Raw genomic sequence first — 27,500 nt, forward strand, 5'->3', positions numbered from 1 at the left:
GCTTGAAGCGAGCGTTTCTCTTTCACTCTTCGTCTTTTTTTTTCTCTTCCTTTCCGTTTCCGCGTCTGGCATTTGAAATTGATGGGGGCGCGTTACCAAAGAGATACACTCAAAGTGAACCATTACCCATCCCCCTTCAAAAAAAGAAATTGAAGAAAGAGAGAGCGAAGTCGTTCGATGTTTGTCAGGCTTGCAGATCCCGCTCACAATTCGACCTATTGACACGCTCATGAACTCTTTCTTTGGGTACTTGGAGCTAAAATGCCTGTTGACACCATTCCCCCGGGATTCACACTTCAAGCTCAGTTGAGCATGACAAAATGGCGAGGTTAACATCGTTCGTGATCATCGGAAGCTAACGCTTCCTGTGTCAGTCATTCAGGGCATGTTAAATCTGTCAGAGTTGCTTATGTCAATCGTAAGCCTCACAAACCACTCAAATGTGTGTTGGTACAGAGACTTGTTCAAATGGATATCTAGTCATTATCATTTCTGACAGGATATTGCTTGGGAAACATTTCTTTATTTGTTTCACTGTTGAGTAGGTGTGTTGTTTTACTATTGCATTTGTGTGTGGTGTCTGGAGGTCTGTGTCCACAATCCAAGATATCTGTGGTGTGTTTCGGAACAGCAGGCCCCAGTAATAAGGACTCCTGAGTCTAAGACAGCAGATCGCTGGAATGTGAATTAGAGACTTTACCTAAGGTGATAGAATACCTGTGCAGACAGCATACACAGAAACAAATACACACACACACACACACACACACACACACATAAATGAATACACACACAGATGAGAATACACACACACACACACACACACACACACCATCCCCCACTCACTCTTTCCTTTCTCTTGTGTACACCTCTTTCACTTATTGTAAATGTTGTTTGCTAAGCAAGCATTCAGCCAGCATTCTCAAATACATTTCAGCAGAGAGTCAGGAAGCCAGCGGAGTCTTAAGCTAATATCTCTGAGTTTGCTTTTGATTTCAATTGCTTGTTTTGCCTTTAGCCCTTAGTCCCCGAGCTTCACTAAGGAGGTTTCCCAGTGCAACCCATGTTTACTTTTGCTTCTGAAAGAAGGACAAGGGCATCACAATTTTGTGTGTGTGTGTCTGCGTGTGTGCGTGCGTGCGTGCGTGCGTGCGTGCGTGCGTGCGTGCGTGTGTATGTGTCTGCTCATATAACTTAAACATGACTGGTCTGATTTATTCGCATAACGGCGTAGAGTCCAGATCCAAGATTTTTTGTTTCCACTTTCTTTAACATTGCCAGATGAGGGCAATAATCTGCAGTCAGCCGTACTGTATGTCCAGTCCTATTTCAGCCGTCTCAGACTGACAGAAGAATCCCACTCTCAAGCCTTTCTCGCTTGTCCACTAGCATGAATGGAAAACTCATCTCTCCTACCCACACAAGACATGAGCTGTGGTGAACCTGTGTGTGTTGACACAGGCATTTGATGTACACACACACACACACACACACACACACACACACACACACACACACACACACAGGCATGAAATGTTGTCTGTGGTGCTTTGTCGGAGCGTGGGAGTGTATAGGAAGAGGTGGTGGTGGTGGATGGACAGTCTCCTTGAAGCCCTGTGGCCATTAGTGTCAGACACACACACGCACTTACACATATATACACACACACACACACACACACACACACACACAGAGAGACACACAGACACACAGACACACACACAAATGCCAATATGCCAGACAAAAGTATCTGTTGAGCTGTTGATAGACGGTGTGTGTTTTTTTTACATTTATTAAAAGATAGTGTATCTGTGTGTAACACAACATCTTAACCTGGTATACTCTAATAGAATACGATTCTTCACTGAAAATACTCCATTTCTCTGATCACTGACCAGTTGACACGCTCTATGGATGTCACAATCTCACCCCAAGGACTGTTCAGGTCCTTAATGGCTAAAAGACTATATCTTTCTAAGAAGAACGGATAATAAAAATATCAGCCCACACTGAGCCCCTCTGAGTTAACTATCAAATCTGATGATATAAGGTAATCATTGTGAGGTAATTACTGTGTCTTAAAACATGAGACATGAAAATGAGAGTGAAAAAGATATCGTTGTCTGTGGAGTGATAATGTTTAAAAGGATAATTAATGTTTCTACCTTGGGAGAAAGGGCAATAATATTTTTTTTAAATATTTTTTTGTATTTTCCTCCATGGAGCCATTGTTCGCAGAACCTGCCAGACATTAGCGGAGATAATAGCACAATCTCCGTGGCGCCTGCCCTGTGCTATTAAGATATGGGTGATTGAGGAGGGATTCATGAAGGACCTCTCGCTTTCCAGAATACACAGAGGCCTGATTTATTTAACGGGCAACAACTGGCAAGAAGCAAAACATCGGGGGCACCGAGCAAAGTCTGTGCCACTTGGGCTGAAGCTAATTCAGTTGGCTAATTCAAAGCTAATTCATTTTGGCTAATTTAAAGCTAATTCATTTTGCTAATTCAAAGCTAATTCAGAATCATTTTGTTAATTTGATCCCATAAGGAAGGGCATGGAGTGGGTCAGTGCGCTGGCTGTTACACACCACACAATAGCTTTAGTTCACGCATGGCAGACTTCTGTCGACCCATCAATACAATTAGGGCCCCGCACAGCCTCCATCGCCAGGCGCTAACTAACTCGACACTGCTCCGAAAAACCTGAAGGGTACTGCTACTGTTGTGTCCATGAGACAGGCTTTATCGCTGAGGCTGTCTAGAGTTTCTTTTTGCAGTTGTGCCACACATTTAATAACCATTCAGTAACACATTTGATAACCATTCAGTAACATTCAGTTACAACAACAGCAGCAAATCAAACTGATGCTAGTGTACTAGCTTTGTTCGAAGGAAGCTCGTGAAAGAACATTCCCTGTGTGTGTGTGTGTGTGTGTGTGTGTGTGTGTGTGTGTGTGTGTGTGTGTGTGTGTGTGTGTGTGTGTGTGTGTGTGTGTGTGTGTGTGTGTGTGTGTGTGTGTGTGTGTGTGTGTGTGTGTGTGTGTATGTATGTACTGTATGTATGTGTATTATCTTGAGGAACGTTGGATGTTACCGTGATCCCACTCACTGTGCCTCGGAATAGGGGGAAAGGAATTAAAGTGGTTCCTGACGGTCTTAAATAAATCATGATTGCTCTGCTCTGCTGTTTGTGTCATTCATTCTTTTTTACTCTATTTTGGATGTTGAGGTATTTTCTAAGCCCCCTCAGTCAATCATTATTCAGAGGCATATAAAGCAGTCCTTTTTAGATGGAAAGTTCTAGGTCAATCCTGACACTCTGTGTGTTCGTTCTAGGAACGTTGCTGGTGGAGAACATGCAGATCAACGGGCGAGCGGAAGACCCTGACAGAACCATCTCTCTCTCACTGCGAGACAACTACGACCACTGGGTCATTCTGGACTCGGTCAGACAACGACTCTACCTAAACAGCACCGGCAGAGTTCTGGACAGGGATGTAAGTACATGAAAGTGTACTTAATCAGTATTTACGCTGTGAAAAATATGCATGGAATGCATGTAATCGAGGGAAAGGGCTCATATTGATTCGCTATGTTTCAGGTATCGACTTTGACCATGACTTGTACTTTTCTAACAAACTTTGATATGCCAGATTGAAACACTATACGAACACTGCTTATCATATCTCTATACCTATTATTTATTCATTAACCTGGCTATCACCAGACCAAGCTCAATCTTTTAAGATCGAACATTAGTCTGGGGAGTCTGCTCTGTATTTTGTACTGCTCAAGAGATGTGATCAACGGGCATAGTTCAAATGACTCTATATGCATTTGGATAGTCCTTTAAAAATCAGACCAACAATCCGGATAGGCCAGGTGGATAAGCCAGTCAGTGATTGGTCCCACAGGAAGCAGGATAGAAACGAAGGCAGGATTAAAAAATGTGGTTGTTTCCACAGGGTGAAATCAAATCGCCTGCAGATCGGGCTGGATTTGCCGTAATTTCCAGACTATTAGCCACAGCTAATACAATGATTTTGCTAAATGTCTTCAGCTATGAGGTTAATACACGGGGACAGGCAATATGGTATTAATATGGTTTTGTTTCTTTTAAGTTGCATAAAACACTGTCCTGCGGCTTATATACACAGGAGATTACTGTAATATACTAGTGATTGGTCCCTCCGGAAGCAGGATAGAAACGAAGGCAGGATGTAAAAAATGCGGACGTTTCCAGCCTGAGCCACAGGGCCGGCAGATCGGGCTGGGTTTACCCAGTCTATATACAGGTCCGCCAGATAGAGTTCAGGTCTGGCTTGAGCTTGCCAAGCAAGGATGTCAAGAAAGGCTATTCTCTATATTGAATGTATTTGATAATTTCAGGCGCAGATAATTTCCTGTCTATCAGCCCTGTATGTATTCATTTGTTTCTTTTAACTTGCATAAAATACCGTCTTGCGGCTTATACACAATGCGGCTGACAAACAGGAAATCACTGTACCCAGTCTATGTATCCATTCCCATATTTTTGTGTCTTTTCTGTTTCCCCTCCATCAGCCTCCGTCGTATATCCAGTCCATCGTGGTGCAGGTGCAGTGTACAAATGAGCTGGTCGGCACGGTGATCCTCCACGAGGTCAGGATTGTGGTGCGGGACCGGAACGACAACGTCCCTCGCTTCCAGCAGCCGCGCTACTACGTGGCCATTAACGAGGTGAGAGCCGGGGAGAGAGAACGTTCCGCAGCGGCGGCAGGGGGGTCAGGGAGCAATTGGTTTCACACCTCTAGATTGGCCTCATCTTCAAATCAGGGAGGGTCATCTTAGGGGCCACTCAGATACAGTAGATGTTGATAAGATACCAAACAAGGAAACACTGCAAAAACTTCAGGCAGTGAAACCTCAGGAAAAAAAGATCATTTGTGGAAGTCTTTAGAAACCAGTATGTATCTGAAACAGAGAAGTTTCTAGACGTCTGTTTGTTTATGTGTTGTTCTATGCAGACTTTCACTCATGACCTGTGGTTCACTATGTATTGATGACCATGTCAGAACATCCAGTACTCTCTCAGCAGCCATAGTATCACTGTACAGTATACAGCCACGAATGAGGTGAAAGAGGGCAGACATGTTCCATTGCAGCACTGTATTTCACACCTCTAAATCGATGCCAAGAAGGTACACTATGGGTGCCTCTCAACTTCTCTCCTCGATCCTCGATGCTCGATTCTCCTGGCTCGTTCCCATTGATCTATAACTAACACTGGATAGACTATCCCATTGTTGCCGCCCCATCGTTCTTTATGTAGATCAGTGAGGACGAGGACCGAGGAAGGAAGGGAGGATGTATAAAAGACTAAATGAGAGGCACCCAATGAGTCCTTCTTACTGTAGTTATTTCATCATGGCTCAGTATAATTTCAGTCAATCTAGACTAGAGCCAGGTTTATGAACCCAGGGACTGTGACAGAGATGCAGGTGCTGGTTCCTCCATTATAATACTGTTTGACTTTATGGAGCTCAAAAATAGCTAATGGCTTTATTAGCCCGTCCGTCCACCCATGCAGCCCACATTGTGACGTTGCCACATCCAAGCTTTTGACACCAGATACATTTTTTTAGAGACGTTTTGTTTTTTTTGACAGTTGGTACAGTACGTGTGTGTGTGTGTGTGTGTGTGTGTGTACAGTATGTGTGTGATTCTAGTCTAAAATCCACCCCCTCAGCTCCCTTCAATACTTGTAGATGGTTCTGCCACTCAGCTGGCTTGATGCCAGTCCATTAGTGCTGTGTTGGGGGAAAAAAAATAAAGTCAAAATTAATTTACGTCCTGGATCATAGGTGGCAGTCAATGAGAGGGAATGTAATCAAGTTTTTTTTATGCAGATTCAGTCTCTCTCTCTTTCTCTCTCTCTCTCTCTCTCTCTCTCTCTCTCTCTCTCTCTTTCTCAGTTCACATCAAGGCTGCTTTATTAGCATGACTCTCTCTCTCTCTCTTACTCACTCTCTCTCTCTCACACTCACTCTCTCTCTCATTCTCTCTTTCTCTCTCTCTCACTCACTCGCTTTCTCTCTCTCTCACTCTCTCTCTCTCATTCTCTCTTTCTCTCTCTCTCACTCTCTCTCTCATTCTCTCACTCACTCACTCACTCACTCTCTCTCTCACTCTCTCTCTCTTTCTCTCTCTCTCATTCTCTCTCTCCTGTTGGAAGAGGCGCACCAATCGGGGTGGTGGAGGGGGCGCTCTTCTGCATGGTTGAGATTGGCGTCGATGGCGGACGGAATGATGCCAGAATATGTCACCGGTTTATAATTAGTGGCATCACGGTTCACCAGAGAGACACATCCATCAGCAGAACCCACACCACACACACACACACACACACACACACACACGTGCACAAGCACACCACACCACACACACACACACACACACACCCACACCCACACCCACACACACACACACACACACACACACACACACACACACACACACACACACACCCACACCCACACTCACACACACACACACACACACACACACACACACACACACACGCACACACACACACAGTAAATTATAAACATGCTGAACACAGACTCACATAGACCAGGTACTCAGGATGAACATACCCACATGCCCAGGAAGCTCTTATGAAAAAAAGACATTTGCATCTCTGCATGCACTTGTATTGTGTACATTCATGTGAAGTTGGCACAGCTGACACTCATGTGCTATACATTCATGTGAAGTTGGCACAGCTGACACTTAAGCAACTCTATATCGCGATATGCCACCACACAGTCAGCGCATGTAATGCTAATTTCAGTTGCAGATGGATGCCTGATGAACTATAGCTGCTTATTGTATAGTCATGCACACACACACACACACACACACACATGCACACGCACACAGACACAGACACAGACACACACACACATAATATACATATTTGTTTCAGAAGTGACATTCATGCATATCATCATTACACACATTGATGCTTACAGTACATCAGTGTCTTGCACCTTTCTGGTTGATATAAGCGTAACAATAGGCAAACAGTATGTTTTCACTGACTTTTTTGTGTTTATAACACCCTCCTCAAAAAAAAAATATATATATTTCTCCTCTGTGTCTGTGCTTGGAAGGGGGATGTTGTGAGTTGTGGTGCCTGCTCTAGTGTTCCTCCTGGGCACCTGTAGACCAGCGGAGGGTTATTCTAGGAGACAGGTTTGTTAGGGAGAGGAGAGCGCACACTGCAGACAAGGGCACCTGTGGGGGTGAGGCCTGGAGGGGCTTCTGTTGTGGATCAACAGCTGAGAGAGCGGGTGCCCACTCACTGCTTGTCCAATAGCATCCGTAAAACTAGATGCAGTGTGGTATGTCTCGCACGCACGCACGCACGCATGCACACACACACACACACACACACACACACACACACACACACACACACACACACACACACACACACACACACACAGACACACACATAATTTACAGACACACTCTCTCTTTCTCTCTCTCTCATATGCCCGCACACACACACACACACACACACACACACACACACACACTCTCTCTCTCTTTCTCACACACCCTCACACCGACAAAAACGCATACCATAGGTCTTCTTTATATACAATAAATTATGCAGGGCAGGCACTGCTATTGTTTTTGAGGGACAGTTATTGGAAAAATATAAGTGAGTATTTTAGCTTTTCCAAACACATTTACAGTTACTCTTATCACAGTTGTTTTCTGTATAATATTAACTGTTGCCCCTAGCATTGCATATTCTGCATTGAATATTACATTTTCTGCAGAGTTTTCTCATTGCATGTAGTGGTGTGACTTATTACATGAATAGAGTCCACATTCTGGCTTCTTCTGGCTGTTTCTGACTCACCCGATGCTTCCATATTTCCTATCTTTATGAGACATTCCAAATGTCATTCAGATGTCATTCTCGCTGTATGTAATGCGTCTCAGCATAGCTGTTTCTGGATAGGCAGACTGCTACGCATTCAACTATGTATGTAATCGTAGGTATGCGTTTATATTAAATGTCATATATAAATCTCTTTATGGTCACAGGTGCATATATTCTGTGCTTTATGGTGACGTGTCAGCAGAAGTGGTCGTGTAGGAGTGCACTGCAGAGGGGTCCTCTCCGAGGCTAGAGTTGAGACCCGTGGGAGGGGCTGTGCTGTGTGTGTGTGTGTGTGTGTGTGTGTGTGTGTGTGTGTGTGTGTGTGTGTGTGTGCGTGCGTGTGTGTGTGTGTGTGTGTGTGTGTGTGTGTGTGTGTGTGTGTGTGTGTGTGTGTGTGTGTGTGTGTGTGTGTGTGTGTGTGTGTGTGTGTGTGTGTGTGTGTGTGTGAGAGAGAGAGAGAGAGAGAGAGAGAGAGAGAGAGAGAGAGAGAGAGAGAGAGAGAGAAGAGAGAGAGGTGTGTGTGAGAGAGAGTGTGTGTGTGTGTTTGTGTGTATTTATGTGGGGAGAGAGTATGTGTGTATATATATGTATTTGTGTGTGTGTGTGTGTGTGTGTGTAGGGTGGGGGGAGGGGGGTCATATGGCTGTGTTCTCTAATTGAAATGGTCTCCCCAGGGAGGGTCTGCAGGCCTTCAGTCATTAGTGTGCTGGCTTGCAGAGAGACTGACAGGAGCTCTCCCTCTCTCTTGATCTGCTCATTCATTCTTTCGCTCCATCTCCCTTTCTCTATCTCTCACTCTCACTCACTCTCACTGCATGTTCTGTTTCTCTCTCGTTCTTTCCTCTTCTCCATCCAGCAGTCCTTTATTCCCCTGTTCTTTCTTTTGCTTCCCACTCTTTCACCCTGTTCTCTCTCCCTCTCTCTCTTTCTCTCTCTCTATTTCTTCCTCTGTCTCCTTCAACCCCCCTCTCTCTTTTTACCTCCCACTCTCCTACCCTATTATATATCTCCCTCTTTCCTTCTCTCTCTCTCTCTCTTCCTTTCAATCCCCCTCTCTCTTTGCAGTATCTTTCACACATGCGCTCATTTTCCATTCTCGTCCCCCCCTCTCAAAACCGGTTTGCGAACAGTTGTGACACCGGCATTGATCAAACGTTTCAGACCCATCGCCGTCGTGCAGGCTCAGCCACCACTGGCAGCATCCGCTCAAGTCCTTCACACGCCAGCCAAGCCTGTGATGGAGAGGACCGGCGATAAGACAAACCGGGAGGAAGGTCTCCTTCAGAAGGACGGGCAGAGAAAAGGAGGAGGGCGTGGTACAAAAAGAAGATAAGATAAGGGCTACTGGAGAAGAGTGAACATGGAGGGAGGTCTCTTTAGAGAGAGAGAGAGAGAGAGAGAGAGAGAGAGAGAGAGAGAGAGAGAGAGAGAGAGAGAGAGAGAGAGAGAGAGAGGGAGGGAGAGAGAGAGAAGAGTTGGCAGAGGAGAAGAGATAAGATAGGACTACAGGGTGATTGCTTTAGAAACGAGAGGAGCAGACGAGAGAGGATGAGAAAGACAGGAGGGTTGAAGAACAGTGACTAAGTACAAGGGAGGTGTTTTTAGGAACCGGCGTCTCTGTGTGTGGTGTGTTGTGTCAGCCGGCTCAGACCACTGGTGTATATGTCACATACAAGATACAGTATGAGATGCGCTCACACTTACGGACAGGGGAAGATAGGAAAAGGAGCAAAACAACAGTTATGATAAAGGAGGTCTTTTTAGGAGTAGGCTTTAGGAATAGCTATATGAATAGGCCTTAGAAATAGAGTTTAATCTGCGGTCACTAGTGTGTGTCTGCAGTAAAAGGAGCACTTTGAAGTGTTTAACATGTAACACTGTCCACATCACCTGTAGGCTTCATAAATATGCTATATACCTATAGGGGAAATAGAGGGAAAATGCACACACTTAGTGCATGATAATAGAGTATAGCGTAATTGGTTCGGTGCCATAAATATGATAATTCAGTTTTAATGTGTGCAGAACAAGAGTAGCGTGTGCAGATTTGCACACTTCACTCCATTGTCATCCGGTGCAAGTCGTGCGGTACGGGGGAGCAGGATTAGGATGCCGCTCACGCGTTACCCGCCCCGGCCGACACGTAACGATAGCGGGAACGCTCCGCGCTGCAACGTGGCGAGGCGAGAGCCTGCACGCGCTGTCCGGCGGGAACGAGCTGCAAGGATCGTTTACGCCGTCGGTCGAGTGGTGACGGTGACGGTGCCGGCGGGGGTCGGAATGGCGGGTGGCGGGATGGAGGGAGATGAGGGTATGAGGAAGAGCGCACCAGCAGGGATCAGAGGCGGTCGCAATTCCTCATTCTTCACTGACTTGCCTGTTGTTAGCCCCTCAATAATGCATGGGGCCCCCACAGTGTCAGCTGGCCTGGACTTCTGATGAGGCATCGGCCCCTTTAAGTGTTGCTTTTACGAAATGTCGCATGATGTCGGGATCGACGGTTTCCACGTGGCTTTGATATGCGTCACTTAGAGGGTGCAATGTAAACAGCTTGCCTCTTGTCTAATGCTGTTTGTCTTACACTGAGTGTCATGGCGGAGTGGAGCCGAGAGTCTCCCCCACCGGGATTAATAGACAGATTAAATAATGGTCGGGGTGTGGCCGGGGACAGGCTCATTAGGGATGAAGGTTTAGCACAGATGGCAGACGAATGAAGCCAGTCTTTCTATCATCGGAGTCCAAAACGTTGGTTAATGATGTGAACGTCCACAGAGGAACCAAGCAATATCGCGTTATTGTCAGTTATCAAAATAAGTACGTTCAGGGCGAAACAAGAACCCTCCGCTTCACATCGGGGTCCGGTTTGCCCTGTCGGTACTTATTTTCCCGATAGTGACCAGCGTTCTATACATTATCCCTTACATATTGGTTTGGTTTGCTTCCGCCCTCGAGTGAATAGTCGTGGCTCTTCACGAAGCCATCGCTTAGTCATCTCAACCATTCGTCAAGTCACGGAACAACAAAATAACCATCGTTTCTCACCTCGCACTACACGCTGAAAAGAGAAAGAGGCCACGGCCTGATTTCCTTTTCTCTTTAACTCTGCCAGTGCCTTTGTACTCCGTGTTTTAACATTCTTGACTCACCGTTGCCCCCGAATTTATTTGAGTTCAAAAACACAGACACCTGCTACCTACCCCTGCTGTCATCCCGGGCTATCCTCGGCGGTCATTTGGCTGTTAAAGTTGCTCTCTCACATCACAAGAGTAGAGAGCAGGAAAGGAGAGAGAGAGAGAGGTGCGTCTCGTCAGGGGGTTCCAACTGTGACAGGTGGAAAAGAGTGTTCCGCCGATGTCCACCGCAGTTGTTCCGCGGCGAGGACTCTTTTATGTTCCGCGGTAAAAAGCGTTTGAAGACACCAGGGAGGCTGTTGGCCCGAGTTTTTCAAAAAACTGGAGCGCAACTTGTAGACATTTGCCCGACACTTTTGTTTGAAGTACTACTCAGTCTACTCAGCATGAGCACTCTTTGGGTTTCAGCTGTTTTCCTCTGTAGTTCTCCACCAAAAATGTTACTTTGTACTTTACACTGAGGTGTATAAGACTCTGGGTACATTTGCATCACCAACATGAACTCACTCTGATTTTTAATGAAGTGTATTTGTGTTGACACACTTACTAGAGTGGCTCTATGAATCTCATTGTACTTAACTGCGGTGACAGTAAAGGCATTCATTCATTCATTCATTCATTCATCTGATGGGTTTTTTTTGTAACAAATGCTGATTTCTTCCCCTCCACCAATTTTTGTTTCTTTGTTAATTGGTTGATTGTTTTTTTTTGTCATTAGGATTATGCAAAAAAATGATTCAATTTAGGAGGGGAACTGACTCACAATAAATTTGCATGCGTTTAGTCCCTTTTGCTTGTACTGTACTCATTTTTCTAATCCAAAATACACTGATGTAGAGATGACATTATATACCTCTCACACTCTTTAAGTGTTATTTATGTACTACCTGGGGAGGGACACATAATGCCAAGTATAGCCTGCTATTCTACTACTAAGCCACATATCGCATGGGAGCACACACACTCACCCTCACCGAGCCAGCAGGGAGCATCTCCCTTGCCTGTCTATGGTTCGTTTCACCGTGTCAAGATGGCTTTATCGTGTTGTGTGTATTTACATGCTACGGCAGCAGTGCTCCGTTAAAGCCTGTCTCCTCTCTTCTCTCTTCTCTCTACTCTCCTGCCCCCCCCCCCCCCCCCTCCCCCCTCCTCCTCCTCCCTTTAGCTGACCCCTGTTGGCACCACCATCTTCTCCGGGTTCTCTGGAAACAACGGAGCCATTGACATCGACGACGGACCCAACGGCCAAATCGAGTACACCATTCAGTTCAACCCAAATGACCCAGTAAGCTCCGTCACATACTAGCCCACGTCGCATACAAATGCGGCTTACGGCATGTTAAGCTCGGATAGTGATAAGTCATCGTAGTCGTGTCGTTTCATTTAGTTGTCTGGTGTGTTGCCTGATTCATTGCACTAAGAGGCTGAGTAATGCAGCATTTTTGCCAGGTCTGGTTGCTATGGCATGACAATAGGCCCATTTCACAGTGTCCAGGTGCCCGGCCTCACTGATTAATTAATGACACCTTAATTGGCCGGGTGAAACATCTTCCTGTTTATGTCTTTCCTGTGTACTGTGCTGTTCCAGAGGAAGTTGGTTTACATGGTGGCGAAATCTTGTTATAATCATGATATAATTACATGATTATATAATATATTATGCTTATTACATAATTGTTATGCTTTTTGTTGAAAGATTCAATGTGGAAATGGTTTTATGCAGTGCAGCGAAAGGAAGTGTTGTTGCATTTCCTCAAACTCTCCGAGGTTGAGTCATTCAAGGTTTGCATGTCATGTCTGGTTGCCATGACACACCCATCGCCTTGTTTACAGTTTTCTCACTCAGAGCTTGCTCGGGAACCTGCAGTTCAGAAAGTGTTGCCCTGGAAATATAGCCGACCTTGTTAAACTTGCATGCACTGTAAACACTTGCTTAGCTTATGGTATCCTTGGTATCATATGAAGGTTACAGGTGTCAAGCCAAGTCCAAGGAAGAGCTGTGCCTGCTTGACATAAAGCACACTGAGTTTACCGTGAAGTGGATGTTTATCTGTAACACATACTGTAACCTCTGCTTACAAACTGTGTTTTCTTTTCTCCATAGACGGCTAATAGGACATTTGATATCCCCCTAACCTTGTCTGGCTCTGTGGTGCTTCGAGAGAGGCTGAATTATGAAGAAATCACACGCTACCTTGTTATCATCCAGGCCAATGTAAGATTTTTTCTTTTTTTAAAAGATAAGATACAATAGGATTTTGCACCAGTTTCTTGGGGGATTGGGTTTTATCAATGCTATATCACGCCAGAAAATCCAAAAATATATTTTGGTCTTTAAAGTTTGTCTTCTAGGAATTATGTAGTATTCTCTTTGGCAGTTAAAGATTTGATTTGCTGACATATTGCTCAATAGGAATATCGTATGTATTGATATGGATATCTTAGCATCCATAATAAAAAACAAACCCTGTTTTCCTGAAGGACCGAGCTCCAAACCCAAAGGATAGACGGACAGCCACCACAACCCTGACGGTGGACGTGTTGGACGGTGATGACCTTGGGCCCATGTTCCTGCCGTGCAGTCTGGTGGACAACACGCACGACTGCAAGCCCCTGACCTACCATGCCGGCGTGCTGGAGCTGGCTGACCCCGTAAGTAAAGGCTGTCTCTCCTGGGAAACCTGTCCAGTCATAACCCCTTATCTCACACACACACACACACACACACACATAAAGAGACACAGAGAGACACACACACACACACACACACACACACACACACACACACACATAGAGAGACACAGAGAGAGAGAGAGAGAGAGAGACACACACACACACACACACACACACACACACACACACACACACACACACACACACAAACGTACCCTTCCCCACAGTCAGCTACTTTGTCTACCTGCTCTCCTCTCCTGCTTCTGTGGTTTCGGTGCAGAAAGGCAAGACAACAGATATGGCAAGCAGATCATTGTTTTTATTGACTGTGTCTTCTCCCAATTAACCCACGCTTCAAAGTCGAGTCCAGAGTGCTTTTTACACAGTACAGTATTGATAGGTGCATAAATGAGAAGATAAACGGATCTGTCACTAAGAATAGCACTAATTTGGCATTGTTTAGATTGTTTTGAGAACCGTTTTGTTTTGATCTTCTGTATACTGTATCTATATGGTCTTATCCTTCACTAAGCATTTCATTTTAAAGGATCTGATGCTGCTGCTGAGACCTTTGTACTATGTGCTACATCTGTAACCTACTAAACATGAGAAGAATTTCAACTGTAATATGTAGCTGGAAAGGATACTGAATTATGCAACAATGCTGGCTCAAGCTGTGGTGTCAAATTAATGACAGTGTTGTGTGCACAGACGGAGATTAAAGCAGTTGTTATGCAGCCTTTTTTTGTCTCGCCTAAACCCATGCAAGAGTTAAACCATCTCCTGTCAGCATGATTTTACATGGACCTGGTGATCCTTTCTGAAAAAAGGCATCTAAACACACATTTTCTTAATGTCTGTCGCCGCCTCGCTTTTGTCACATCCAACTGCCATGTGTACAGAACACACACAAAAAAAAAATCCCTCGCTCACACAATTGCTGTGCCTCAGGAGTCCTGTCATTGATGTTCCTTTCCTGTCCAGCGTCTGGTCACTGTGAGCCACAGACACACATGGTGGCAATTCTCTTCCAGGCTGTTAAGTCGATGATAGAAAAATAGGGGTTGTCAGCTAACAGGAAACAGATTGCGTTTGATGGCAGTGGCGCGTTCCTGAGAGATTGTTGACTGGGTCCTTGGGACCGGCCTCTTCCAAGACGGCCGAAACCTCCCAGAGTCCGACTTGGTGATTCTGTGCATTTTTGTACATTTCCGGTCTTCTCTGTCTAGAGCCTGTTGTTCACTAACACTGGCCTTGACGCTTAGGTAGCGCCACTTCCCTTGAAGTTCACGGAGCGTTTTACACCACTTTCTTTTAAACTCTCCTACTTGAATCCTCTTGGGCCCAAGCCCTTTTTTTTCATTGCAGTCGTGCATCCTTAAAGCAATTTAACACTGTTACTTTTGCTTTTGTGTGTTTGTGTGTGTGTGTGTGTGTGTGTGTGTGTGTGTGTGTGTGTGTGTGTGTGTGTGTGTGTGTGTGTGTGTGTGTGTGTGTGTGTGTGTGTTTGTATACAGTATGTGTGTGTGTAGGGTGGTGGTGGTGGTGTGTGTGTGTGTGTGTGTGTGTGTGTGTGGGTTGGGGGGGGGGGGGGTGATGATGACTAACCGCTGGATATAGTTGCTTGCACATCAAATATGGAAGATCAAAGCGTCTAGACTTGGACTCCCTGAGTGCGGCGGTGGTGGTGATTGAAGCGACTACAAAGGGAAACCCCAGGAACGCTGCAGAGACAAGAGGGCCCATTTGTATCCATGCCCCTGAAATGTGATTGTCTGCGATTGTTCCAACGAACCTGCCAAAGTTGGCTTTGGCTTCCGTCCTAATCAAAGAGGAAGGTTGCAGTCTTGTTTTATCGTCATAGTGACGAGGAGTGTGTCCAGGTGTCGAGCATTCTGATCCTCGGGATTGACCCCTTGGCTCAGGAATGACAAACATTTTTTTTTGGTCATAAATGTTCTTTCACCCCCTGGGTGTAAAAGAGGCTTATTCTGCTATGAATGCCAATGAGTCGACGTGTTTAGATGATGGACTACATGTTGTTCTGTGTAAATGTTGCTGTCTACTGAGGTCTGGTGCCTGTGATGGTAACAACCGCTGGTATTGAACACCGCCTTGTTTCTGTTTTGGGTCATTCTGTTGTTGTTATTCGAGTGGTTATGTACAAGGTGGTGTTTTGTATTAGCGAGTTTTGCATTTTATTTTGTTTTCAAAATTGAACTTGGAAGTCGGAAAGTTGGAAATCTCTCAATGTCCTCCTCTTGATCTCGCTGTGATATTACAGTCAAGTTTGTGGAGATGTTCAGATTGTTGGGATTTTTGTTTGTGAGAGCTACATTTCACGGCAAAGCAAACATGGAGGATATAAATTGCCGGTATGTATTTCGGAACATTCCGACAAGTTTGAATGTGGTCTTCATTCTGTGTGGATGAGCGTGACTATTTTTATAAGAATGTTTTTGGGGCTTTTTACTGTTTTATTCAGAGAGTATAGTGAGGAGTGACAGGAAGTGACTGAGTTACTGAGTGACTAAGTGACTAAGTGAGTGACTGACTGAGTGACTGAGTGAAAGAGAGTGTGAGTGAGTGAGTGAGTGAGTGACAGGAAGTGAGTGAGTGAGTGAGGGAGTAAATGAGCAAGTAAAAGAGTGAGTGAGTGAGTGAGTGAGTGAGTGAGTGAGTGAGTGAGTGAGTGAGTGAGAGAGAGAGAGGGATGAACACATGACCGCGGGTCGGGTCTGAACATGGGTCCCCGTGGGCTCTTGGACCATAATGTGGTCCGAACGCTGCAGGCTCTTGGTCCACAGGCTCCCTCGGTAAGCTAGACTTTAGAGAATGAGCCGCTCCAGCTCTCAGCTATAGGCGTTGTTAATCGCTTTCGATCTCAATCAAAGCAGGCAATCGACGTGTTTTTCGAGATGGGACAGGCACATGCGGGTAGTCCCACGTCAATTCACTTCCCTCTTGTCTCACGCCTTCATAATTCTCTCAGATGAAGATAACAAGTCAGGCCTCCCTTCCTCCGCTATTGATTTTTGTCGAGAGTGGTAAATGCTTGCTGTGGTATTACATAGTCGTCCCCCCACCCCTCGAGCGCCCCCCCCCCCTCCCACTCTCCCCCGTCCACCCCCATCAAGAGCTGGGGAGATGTAAACGGCCGTGGCAAGACAAGCATGAAAATGGAGGAATCACAAATTGGATAATTCACAGGTAATTAGTTTTACACTTTGAGCCATAGCACCTCCTCCCCCCCCCACCCCCCCACCCCCCCATCCGCTCTTTCCTTCGGTGAGTGGCCGCTCTGATTCAATTGAAAGCATTGCTAATTCCGATGGGAGATGGGTCGGCACACCAGGGGAAAGCGCCTTGAAATCGGCAGGGCTCGGTGCTGGGTGAGAAAAAGCATTTTTTTTTTTCTGCCGTCTTGAAACGTTTCCGCCTGTTTTCATGCGGCACCACATGGAAATATCCGGGCTTTGAAGGTCACTCTCTCTCTGTATTTTAGGCTCCTCTCTCCCGCTTCTCGTTGTTCCTTCCGCTGTGTGATTGCCTCATCATTTCATCAGTCACCAAAAAAAAACAGTGCGTCTACTCTTCTTCACACAGTATCTCACACACTGGTTCAGTCGTGTGGGCTTAGAAGTTACCAGGAGGTCAAGGTATGCTTCTAAATGTGCATGTTGGTGAGTTAATAAAGAACAGTATATGGTTTTGAAATCTATATATAAGTTGTATGAATTCCGAGTTACAATTTCACAAATATCCGTCAATGGTAATAAACACCATAAATACTCATCTAGTTCATTAATGTGCAACAGTGTCCTAAGACGACCTGCGCTGCAGATTTATAACTGACTTTTAAAGATCTGGCCTTGATCAGGCATGGATCCCTGTGGCCATCTTTGCTTTTCTATTAAGTCTTAATAGAACCTGTAGAATTTCTCAGCATTAACTTTTGCAGCTGAAAGAAGTTGTGCATATTGAACGTTCAAAGATGAGGATGATTTTTTGAGCGTCATCTTGTTGATTCAGTATCCGCTGTCTAGAGGCTACTACTGGTGGCGTACTTCACACAACTCTGTTTTCTTGTTATAGAGATTGAGAACGTGACGTAAAACGCAACGCATTTTGGGAATCGGTGGCCCAAAACTTAAGTTGTTTTACTGACGTGCGGGAATAACGAAGTGCAGTTGTTGAAATGCCGTTTACCAGCTGTGTTATAAAATTCAATAGAGTAACATGAAGCTATCTTTTATCGTTTTCCAGCGTGGAAAAATAATAGAACACGCCATGTTTCAGAGGTGACAAAAAGGCGAGGAATGGCATGGATAGCAGCAGTAAGGAAGCGCAAGATTATGTTCTGTTTTTCACACAATTTTTTCACGCTTAGTTTTCATTATTATCATGCCAGATCATAGACCCAGAACACTAGTTTACATGGGCTGGCATCAGGCGAGCCAAACCTACCCATAATTCTTTGTGTTTTGATGACATTGGTCACATGTCTTAGCGATCTCTATACTTAGAACCTCTCTTTATCTGTCTCTCCCACTCTCTCTCTCTATCTCTCTTTCTCTCTCTCAAAAAATGTTTGCTGCAGTACAGTATATTCATGCAATTTCCATGATCATTTCCAGCGGTGCAGATGCAGATTGCAGTGATTTTGTTTTTCTGAGTTGCTCCCCTCTCATCACTGTTCCTCCAGTCCAGATTGGCAGCCGATGACAAATGATGACCTTTTCGGAGAGACGATGGCGAGAAAGACAGCCAGAGTGACTGAGCTGAGCGAGGGAGTTAGCGAGAGGTGGAACGAGACACATCAGACTGGCGGAGTGTCTGAGAAGCCGAGAGTCTTAACGTCGATGCCCGCACGCGCTCCCGAGTACCGTGTTGTTATCTGAGTCCAAATGAGTTCCCTCGCGAAAAAAAACGACAAACAGCCTCGCCTCGGCGCAGTGAGACACTTGATGTGAAAGACTTCCTGGTGAGATAACGGAGGGGGAAACAACGTGATCTCTGTGAATGGTTTTCCAAGGCTGATGGGTGATCCTGTTCTCATAGAGACATTACATTCGTGCGTACCACACTCAAGTGGCTTTCGGTCAAGGCCTCAAGTGATGGAGGAGTTTAGGAAGGGCTCAGATGATTTCCTGTCAGTTCGTATTCTGCCGTTTCCTGTTTTTTGTCATTTCTACCCTATTTGTACATTTGTCATCTGTACCTTGGTCAAGTAGCTTCATCCGATTGATTTGGAGTTTTATCTTTGTTTTTTTTTTTTAAAGCAAGCTTTTGATGACGCTCTTGTTGACAGAAAAAGGTTTGACAGAAGTGGCATAGTATAGATCTGAATATTGTCTCTGATTCCTTTTGGAGATGTGCCCATCGCCCACCTCATCTGAGGAATAGCAGTGATTCATCTCCTACCACCAAAATGAGTCTTGTGGGCATGTTCTTGTTTTCGTTTTGGGGAATGGACATAATTCAGTATGTTGACACTCAAATCAGAAGACAGTGGGTCTTTATCAGTGGGTAGTAATCAAATACATTTGATGAAGATAGATATTAGTAACATGATAGTATTACGCATTACAACATTTGCAGAATATGTCTTACTATACTATGTTATACTACACTATACTATACATTACTATCATGCTATCCTATCAATACTATACTATGTTATACTACACTATACTATACAATACTATCATGCTATAACATACTACACTATTCATGGGTTTCATCAGGTCTTTTTCCACAGGTGTATACAAATCAACCAACCACCTACTTTAGATTATGAATGCAGACTGCATGGTGTTTGCACATGTGGAAATGGACCTGATGAAACCCATGAATACTGTAACTATTATATATTATACTACTGTATACTATGCTATGCTATACAGTTACAGCTCTCAGCAAGACATTATAAAGTCTCTCCCACTCTCTCCATGGGAATATAACATATGTCAGGAGTTTACCGTTAATTGTATGTAAATTTAAGTTAAGTAATGTATCAACTGCAGCAAAGACACCACATGACCCATGCTCTTTTGCCATGGTAAACATTCAGAAATCCATTGGATTCCCCCCTCCAGAGTTATGACTCTTGATCATCGCTCAAATCTAAACAACCTGCTGCTTCATCCTCTCTTAACCTCTGAACTACCCACTGGCCATGCAATCCCAACAAGCCTGTGGGACATACAAGATAAGCAGTTAGTGTAAAGCCTGCACAGCTTGATAGGGTAGGAAGTTACAAACACTGTGTGTGTGTGTGTGTGTGTGTGTGTGTGTGAGAGAGAGAGCATCCCTGCATGCTACAAGCTGTGTAGGATGTACCCAGAAGCCTGTAGGGTGGTCTCATGTAAAAAGTATGAATTCCACTTAGAGTCCCGACGGCCCATATATCTCTCTTTTCTCCTCCTGCTCATATTTCCCCTTCAGCTGCTGGCATTTTAAGCATGCAGCCTCTTCCTAGCAGTTTGCCACTTTGCCCCCTGTCGTTTGGCTTCCTCTCCGAGCACTCACATTTTGGAGAAACTGCCAGCCAGAAAACACGCTCACATCCTGACCCACTTACACACTCACGCCAGCCTCCTCCTCCTCCTCCTCCTCCTCCTCCCTCTTTCCTGCCTCCTTCGCTCTTCCCTCGCTCTCTCTCTCTATCGTTTTTCTGCATGTTTCTGCTTTTTACACCATTCCGTCCCTTCTGTATGTCTTATCTTCTTTCTCTCACCTTATCTTGCCCTCTCTTCTACACTCAGTCTTCTCTCCCTTTCTCTCCCTTTCTTTCTCTCTATCTCACTCTCTCTTTCTCCCTGCTTCTCTTCCCTCTTGTTCTCTCTCTCTCTCTTTCCCTCGACCCCTCTCCTCTCTCGGTGTACAAGTCCCAGCACAGTAGGAGTCCCTGTAAACCCGTCTCTGCTCCCAGATAGTCCGTCTGCGGTTTTGACGAGCCGCATCTGAACTGACAGCTCTGCTTCCTGCCATCAGGTATCAGGGCTTGGACTTTTGAACGATCTCTCCAAACGCAGCAAACAAGCCCAGAACGGCATGGCCAAAAAAAAAAACAAAAAAAAAAACAATATTGAAAAAAAGTTGAGAAAGTAATTTTAGGATGACTTTGAACAGTCGCCTATGACGCAAACCATTACCAAGGTTTTGGTTTGTGTTTTAAAAGAGAAAAAGCACTGATGCAGTGGGTATTTTTGCCATAATGTCAGCAACTTTGGAATGTAAGTAAGCTAAATAACAACAAAAAATGTTGAGATGTAAACCACTCATGTATTTTCCTGTAGTGTGTCATTGTATCGCATCTGTATTCCCAGCACAACACACAATGTGAGTAATAGCGACCTTCCCCTATCACAACTGCTGCGAGTCATAATATGAAAGGGTTACTACCGTAGGGTCATATTGGAGTGTCATAAATAGATGTGGTTGATGGCGATAGTATCAAAGGCTAAGACATTATTGAATCAAAAGAAAATGATCATATTAAGTGAATGTGGTGTGTGTGTGCGTGTGTGTGTATGTGTGTGTGTGTGTGTGTGTGTGTGTGTGTGTGTGTGTGCTTGTGTGTGTGTGTGTGCTTGTGTGTGTGTGTGTGTGTGTGTGTGTGTGTGTGTGTGTGTGTGTGTGTGTGTGTGTGTGGGTGTGTGTGGGGGGGTGTGGTGTGGTGTGGTGTGGTTTGTGTGTGTGTGTGTGTGTGTGTGTGTGTGTGTGCGCGTGTCAGAAACGGTACGTAGTATGTTGTCATGTCGTCTTATTGAGCTGAAGTAGGGAGGCCGGGGAGATCAGTCATTTCACACACCCCTCAGTGCTGCCCTCCTCTAAAACCATATTCATTAATTAGGGCAATAAAAGATCCACAGTGGCCATTTCTCTCTCTCTCTCTTTCTCCCTCTCTCTCACGCTCTCTCTCTCTCTCTTTCACACTCTCTCTCTCCCCCTCTCTCCCACGCTCTCTCTCACAATCTCTCTCCCCCTCTCTCTCTCACTCTCGCTCTCTCTCTCTCTCTTTCACACACACACACTCTCTCTCCCTCTCTCTCTCTCCCTCTCTCTTTCACCTTGAATGAGTGCTTCACGATCTCGACCTCGTACATATTCATCAAGCGTCTGCCGGCGCAGAGGAATCACCCTTGTGACACGTTGTGTATTCCCTCTCCTAGCTGACGGCTAAATTTAGCTGCGCTGCCAAAAAGCCGCTGCTACAAAGTGAATGCCATCACACACACAAAAAAAATAAAACAAAATAGTGCCTGAAAAACTGATACTCTGAGGCGACATCAGATCTACCTTATGGGAGATTTGTTGAATTACGCTTTCAGCAGACAGAGCCGCTAATGGTGTCATTTCCTTGGAGCCATTTTCATATCCGTAGATATGCATGAGCGCGCATATCCCCCCCCCCCCCCCCACCCCCCCACACCTCCCCCAACCCCCCCTCGCGTCCCTCAAAACCATGCAAGCTGGGTGCCTTAATCTCACGATTTTCTGCTAACATATGACCACGCACACCCCATTGTTGCCTCCTCTGCATTATTCGACATTAGCCGGCATTAGTGTACTCTCTGGCGAGTGTGCTGCCATAGTAACCCCATAGATAATGGCTGATTGAAAGGGTATCATGGCTAATCTCTTCTGCGCTGGGCCCACCGCGGCCCCCTTTGATTTACAGCGGTCCCTGGCATTGTAATTGCAGGGGATGGGGGATTACTGTGCAGTGCTCGGGAGATAAATCTCTGCCAGAGGCCCGACACTTAGCTGTTCTCTGCAGCTGCTCCTCCGAGCCAGAGGAGATGCAAAGGGGTGGTGGGGAGAGAGGTGCCAGAGTGTGGGTGCTAAACAAACTGTTAGCCTTGTTGGGCCTATAGGCTAGCTAGTCAGTGCTGAATTCTTCTGTCGCTAAACAAACTGTTAGCCTTGTTCGGCTTATAGGCTAGCTAGTCAGTGCTGAGTTCTTCTGTCGCTAAACTGTTAGCCTAGTTCATCATGGGCTAGTCAGTGCTGAATTCTTCTGTTGCTAAACTGTTAGCCTTGTTCGGCATGGGCTAGTCAGTGCTGATCGAATTATTCTGTTGCTAAGCCGTGTTTAGCTTCAACTAGTCAGTGCTGGATTCTTCTGTCACTAAGGCGGTAGTCTTGGCTAATAAATGCTGAATTCTTCTGTCACTTAACCATTAGCATGTTTGGCCTCAGCTGGTCAGTGCAGAATTCACTAAAGCATTAGCCTTTTTTTGGCCTCGGCTAGTCAGTGCTGAAAAAACAATGTTGAGGCCTTGTTTGGCCTCTGTGGCTGACCTAACCATTTGTTTATGTCACAATAAACAGGCAGGCAATGTTGACTATTGTGGATGAGATAGCTGTTAGGGTTGTTGAGCCTGAGGTGGTCATCCTGGCCAAACTAGCGATAAGCCCCTCTGTGCTGACTTCCTTTCTGACTGATCTATATGCCTTGGATACAGTAGCTTTAGCCAGACATTTTAGCTTTCTTTAATTAAACCAATTAAACCTATTTGCCTATTTTAACCAGGCTAAGTAATCAGTAACTTCATCTTTTAACTATCATCTTTGACTATCATTGATTGATGTACAGTGTGCACAAGTATCCTTATTTATACAGTATTTGTTCCAAAGCTGTGCTAATTGATTCATTAGTGAATCATAACTATAGCGGCCAGTTGTTGATGGTAATGTTACTTTTTGTCAGCTCTTCATTTCACTGTTCATATCATCAAGTGTTTGATTGCTCACCCACCGACAGGGAATATGAGCTGGGCTAGGCTGTTGTGAGAGAGCTGATTTATGCCCAGCTGATAAAGTACTTTACTGTTGCCATTCTTGGCCAGTTGAAAAATAGATTCCTTATCTCAGTGAGACTAACTAAGTTAAATCAAGGTAGTAAAAGGTTATGAAACATATAAATCGCTAGTCACACATGAAATATAGGCCTACGCAGTAGATCATAATAAAAGCATAGCAGATGATTGTTTTCTGCATGAATGATAGCACAGTTTTTCACTCATCACTGACTCATTACTCATGCCTTTTCTCAATATATCTATAATTATGATTTAGTATGTGATCTTCATGTTCGCTTCATCTTGTACCATCAACAGTATAGCTTACATTGTTGACTATAATGAAGAGTAATTCTGATCAATTGCCCACTTATGTCATGTCCATCATTCAGCCGTGCAAGCACACACAAATAGCGAACAGTACTTTTGTTTTTGTAGCTGAAAGAAAGCTTTTTGTGCAAGGTAATTATTGGGTTTTCTTATCTATGCTGACTGCAAACACTTTGAACTTCTCCTCATTGTTATCTCTTGAGATACAGACTATTTTTGCTTGTTCCTACTTAGAAGTAGAGATGTACGTGGAATTTTTAATTGTCTATTGGTGAAATGACTAGACTAGATTTCGGTGAATTATAAGCATCTCTTTAGACTGCTTGGACGGCACTGTAAACAAATACAAAACAGCCAGACACTTTATTGCCCTATTTATCGAACTTTTTCAAATGATAAACATGCTCTGTGCTCAGGTAATTCTTGAGCATCCCAAACTCTCCCGAGCCATGGGGCATTTTTGCCGGACAGTCCACAAAACAAACAAGTGAACCCAATACCCTCCTTGAAGTGGTATCGAATCTGCTTCTGTTATTGTTGGAGGGTCCTTATGTGGGCCTGTTAATCCATAAATAGTGGTAGCAGCACACAGTCCATACTGATGCCTTTCTGTGTAGGTTCTGTCCTACAGAATGCTCTGGAATAGTATCGGAAGGGCACACTGTTCTGCCCTCAGTTTACATTCCATACACACAAACAGCCAGAGATGGATGAAAACACACACGCGCACACACACACAAGCACACACGCACACTCACACATACGCACACTCACACATACGCACACTCACACATACACACACACACACAAAGATACACACACTTCAGATGTGCTTTTGAAAAAGTCAATGCCTCGTACCTCTCGCTGTTTAATGTGTTTTAAAGAGAACGCAGTCATTAGCTGGTACAGCAAACATCCTCGCAGCGTGCACGCTGGCCCGCGAGTGGGTGGGGTGCGGGGAAAACGAGGTGTCCAGGAAGTGCTTGTGTTTAGCACTTCAGTAAGCACATTTCCAGCCGATGATTTGTTCCTTAATTTTTCACGGTGCAGAAGCGCGCTAACTCTTTACGAGTGCACACCGGGACTTCGCCGGTGATTTGCGGCTCTCTTATGACAAAGTAACATCAATTATTAAAAGCAAATGCCACTGACAACAGCAGGGAGAAAATAAACAGATGCGTTTTTGCTTAGAACATTCGCTGCACTGCCCTCCTGTTGTGCACGTGTGTGTGCGTGTGCGTGTGCGTGTGCGTGTGCGTGCGTGCGTGGGTGTGTGTGTGTGTGTGCGTCCACATGTGTGCATGTGCATACACTGTGTACTGCATGTTGCAATCTTGTCTCATCAGCTCAAACAAATCAAGAGAGTTTTTTTTATTTTTTGTTGTCAAGTCTTCCTCTCCTCTCTCGACTCGACTCGACTCGACTGGACTCACCCCACTCATGGCCACACACAGATCTAGAGCTGCGTCATGGCGGCTGCTGGTGGGTGCGTATGTCTGGAGTTAAGGATTAAGGAAACGAAGGCCTGGGGCGAATGAAGAGGAAGAGGAGAGATGAGGAGAGAAGGGGAGAGGCGAGGAGAGTGGGGGAGGGGGACCCTGTTACTGCTCTCTCTCTCTCCCTGTCTCTCTCTCTATCTCTCTATCCTTCTCTCTCTCTCTCCCTCTCTCTCCTCTATGAGCACCATGGACTGGTTGGTGCTGACTACTGCTGACTCAAACAGAGCTCAGAGCTGGGTCCCTTCTCTGGCTTTTAATATCCGTGTCATTATAGTGTTTGCAGGGCTCTCTCTCTCCCTCCCTCCCTCCCTCTCTCTCTCTCTCTCTCTCTCTCTCTCTCTCTCTCTCTCTCTCCCTTTTTTGCAACCGAAAGGTGGACTGAATTATAGATGAGCTTTCTTATTTACCAGGCCTTGAGATTAAAGCCCTGGCCTGCGTGTGTTTATGATTTTGCACACCCATGCTAAAGAAGAATGAAGGACAGAGAGAGAGAGAGAGAGAGAGTGAGAGAGAGAGAGAGAGAGAGAGAGAGAGGGAGAGAGAGGAAGAGAAAGAGAAGAAAAGAGAGAACGGAAGAGAATGAAAGAGTGGGAGGGAGACACACTCGTCTTTGAGGTTTTTTTTAGACGGCGAGGAGTGGAACTCCCGTCTCGACAGTGACATAAATCTCCGAGGAGCCACAGAATGAAGCTGCATTATACCTGCAGTCGCCGTGCGCCCCGCTCGCGACGGCACAAGCAGGTTGTCACATAATGCCTGATGTTTACTCTCTGTTACTTTAGTCTTGAAAAAACTAATGTGACAACAGGTCGTGTACCGCAGTCTGTTTAGTGCGAGGCTTTCATGAATATTGCATGGGGGTTTTGGGCTGTGACATTGCAGAGGTGCAGCAACATCAAGGAGCCACAGAAATCAAAGGTGCTCAAGTACGCCAGAGCCGAGGAATAGATATTAATGACTAAGGAATTCTTGCCACAAGTTGTGTGTATGTCTATGCATATATTGTGGGTGTCTGTGTGTGTGTTTGTGTGTGTGTGTGTGTGTGTGTGTGAGAGAGAGAGAGTGAGAGAGAGAGAGAGACAGAAAGAAAGAAAGTGTGCTTGTGGGAGCGACCGAGAGAGCGAGAGAGAGAGAGAGAGAGAGAGAGAGAGAGAGAGAGAGAGAGAGAGAGAGAGAGAGAGAGAGAGAGAGCGAGAGCGAGCATGGTTGTGGAAGTGACAGAGAGACGGAGATGAAAGCCTCACGTGAGATGTTCCCCTCTTTTTCTCCTCCCCACCTCTCAGAGCAAAGTCAACCCAGTGAACGTGACTCCGCCCATTCAGGCAGTGGACCAGGACCGGAACATCCAGCCTCCCTCCGAGCGGCCCGGCATCCTCTACTCCATCCTCATAGGTATGCCCTCGTCAGATGAAATGTTGTCTCTCTTCTCTGCCTCTCCTCCCCTCTCCTCCCCTCACCTCTTCTCTATCCCTCTTTCCTTGTGGAGTGGTGGTGGTCTCGTGGTTAGGGAACTGGGCTTCCAAATAGAAAAACCACAATGTTGTGAGTTTGCAAGGCATTTAACCCTTTGTTGTCCCAGCGAGACTGAAGTAAGTTCACTGTAAGTTGCTATGGATAAACGTTTACTAAATGACAAGAAAATAAAATAAAAGTAATGTCTGCTTTCAAGGTCCAATTACATTGCTTTCAATTGTTTTCAATACAAACAATGCACACTGCACACCTTCGTCAAACTTTGCCACCGTGTTGTTTGCAATCCAATTCTATTTTTGTCATTGCCGCTTAATAAAATCTGTTGTGTATTGAGTGCTTGTCAGTTAAAAACTTTGGTGCTGACGTGCATAGCGCTCTAAAAAAAAGAAGAAAAAAAATACACAATCATTCACTCCAACACACATATCCACACACATATTCCCGGTGCATAGGCAACAGCCGAGAGGAATTCTGAGTGATGGCGGCGGCTGGGCCAAGCCTCAGGATGCTAATTGGGACTTCGTTCAAACTGTCACAGCGTTGGCAGGCGTCGTGCTGCACCCTGTCGTTCCTGAGCGCGCGCCGAAGGAACACATTACCGGGAGCAGTGTGTTATCGATGAACTTTGTGCCGAAAGTGTA

General features: G+C 45.3%; 1 protein-coding gene across 1 annotated transcript in view; it reads left to right on the forward strand.

Annotated features, from left to right (window-relative positions):
- Nucleotides 1–27,500, forward strand: part of pcdh15b (protocadherin-related 15b) — a 204,121-nt gene that overhangs the window by 35,417 nt on the left and 141,204 nt on the right. The window contains 6 exon segments of the mRNA XM_062526974.1: nucleotides 3,342–3,502; nucleotides 4,569–4,724; nucleotides 12,241–12,360; nucleotides 13,180–13,290; nucleotides 13,557–13,727; nucleotides 26,670–26,778. Of these exon segments, the coding sequence (XP_062382958.1) occupies nucleotides 3,342–3,502; nucleotides 4,569–4,724; nucleotides 12,241–12,360; nucleotides 13,180–13,290; nucleotides 13,557–13,727; nucleotides 26,670–26,778 (828 nt within the window).

The sequence above is a fragment of the Sardina pilchardus genome, chromosome 22, assembly GCF_963854185.1.
Source record: "Sardina pilchardus chromosome 22, fSarPil1.1, whole genome shotgun sequence".
Classification (NCBI taxonomy): domain Eukaryota; kingdom Metazoa; phylum Chordata; class Actinopteri; order Clupeiformes; family Clupeidae; genus Sardina; species Sardina pilchardus.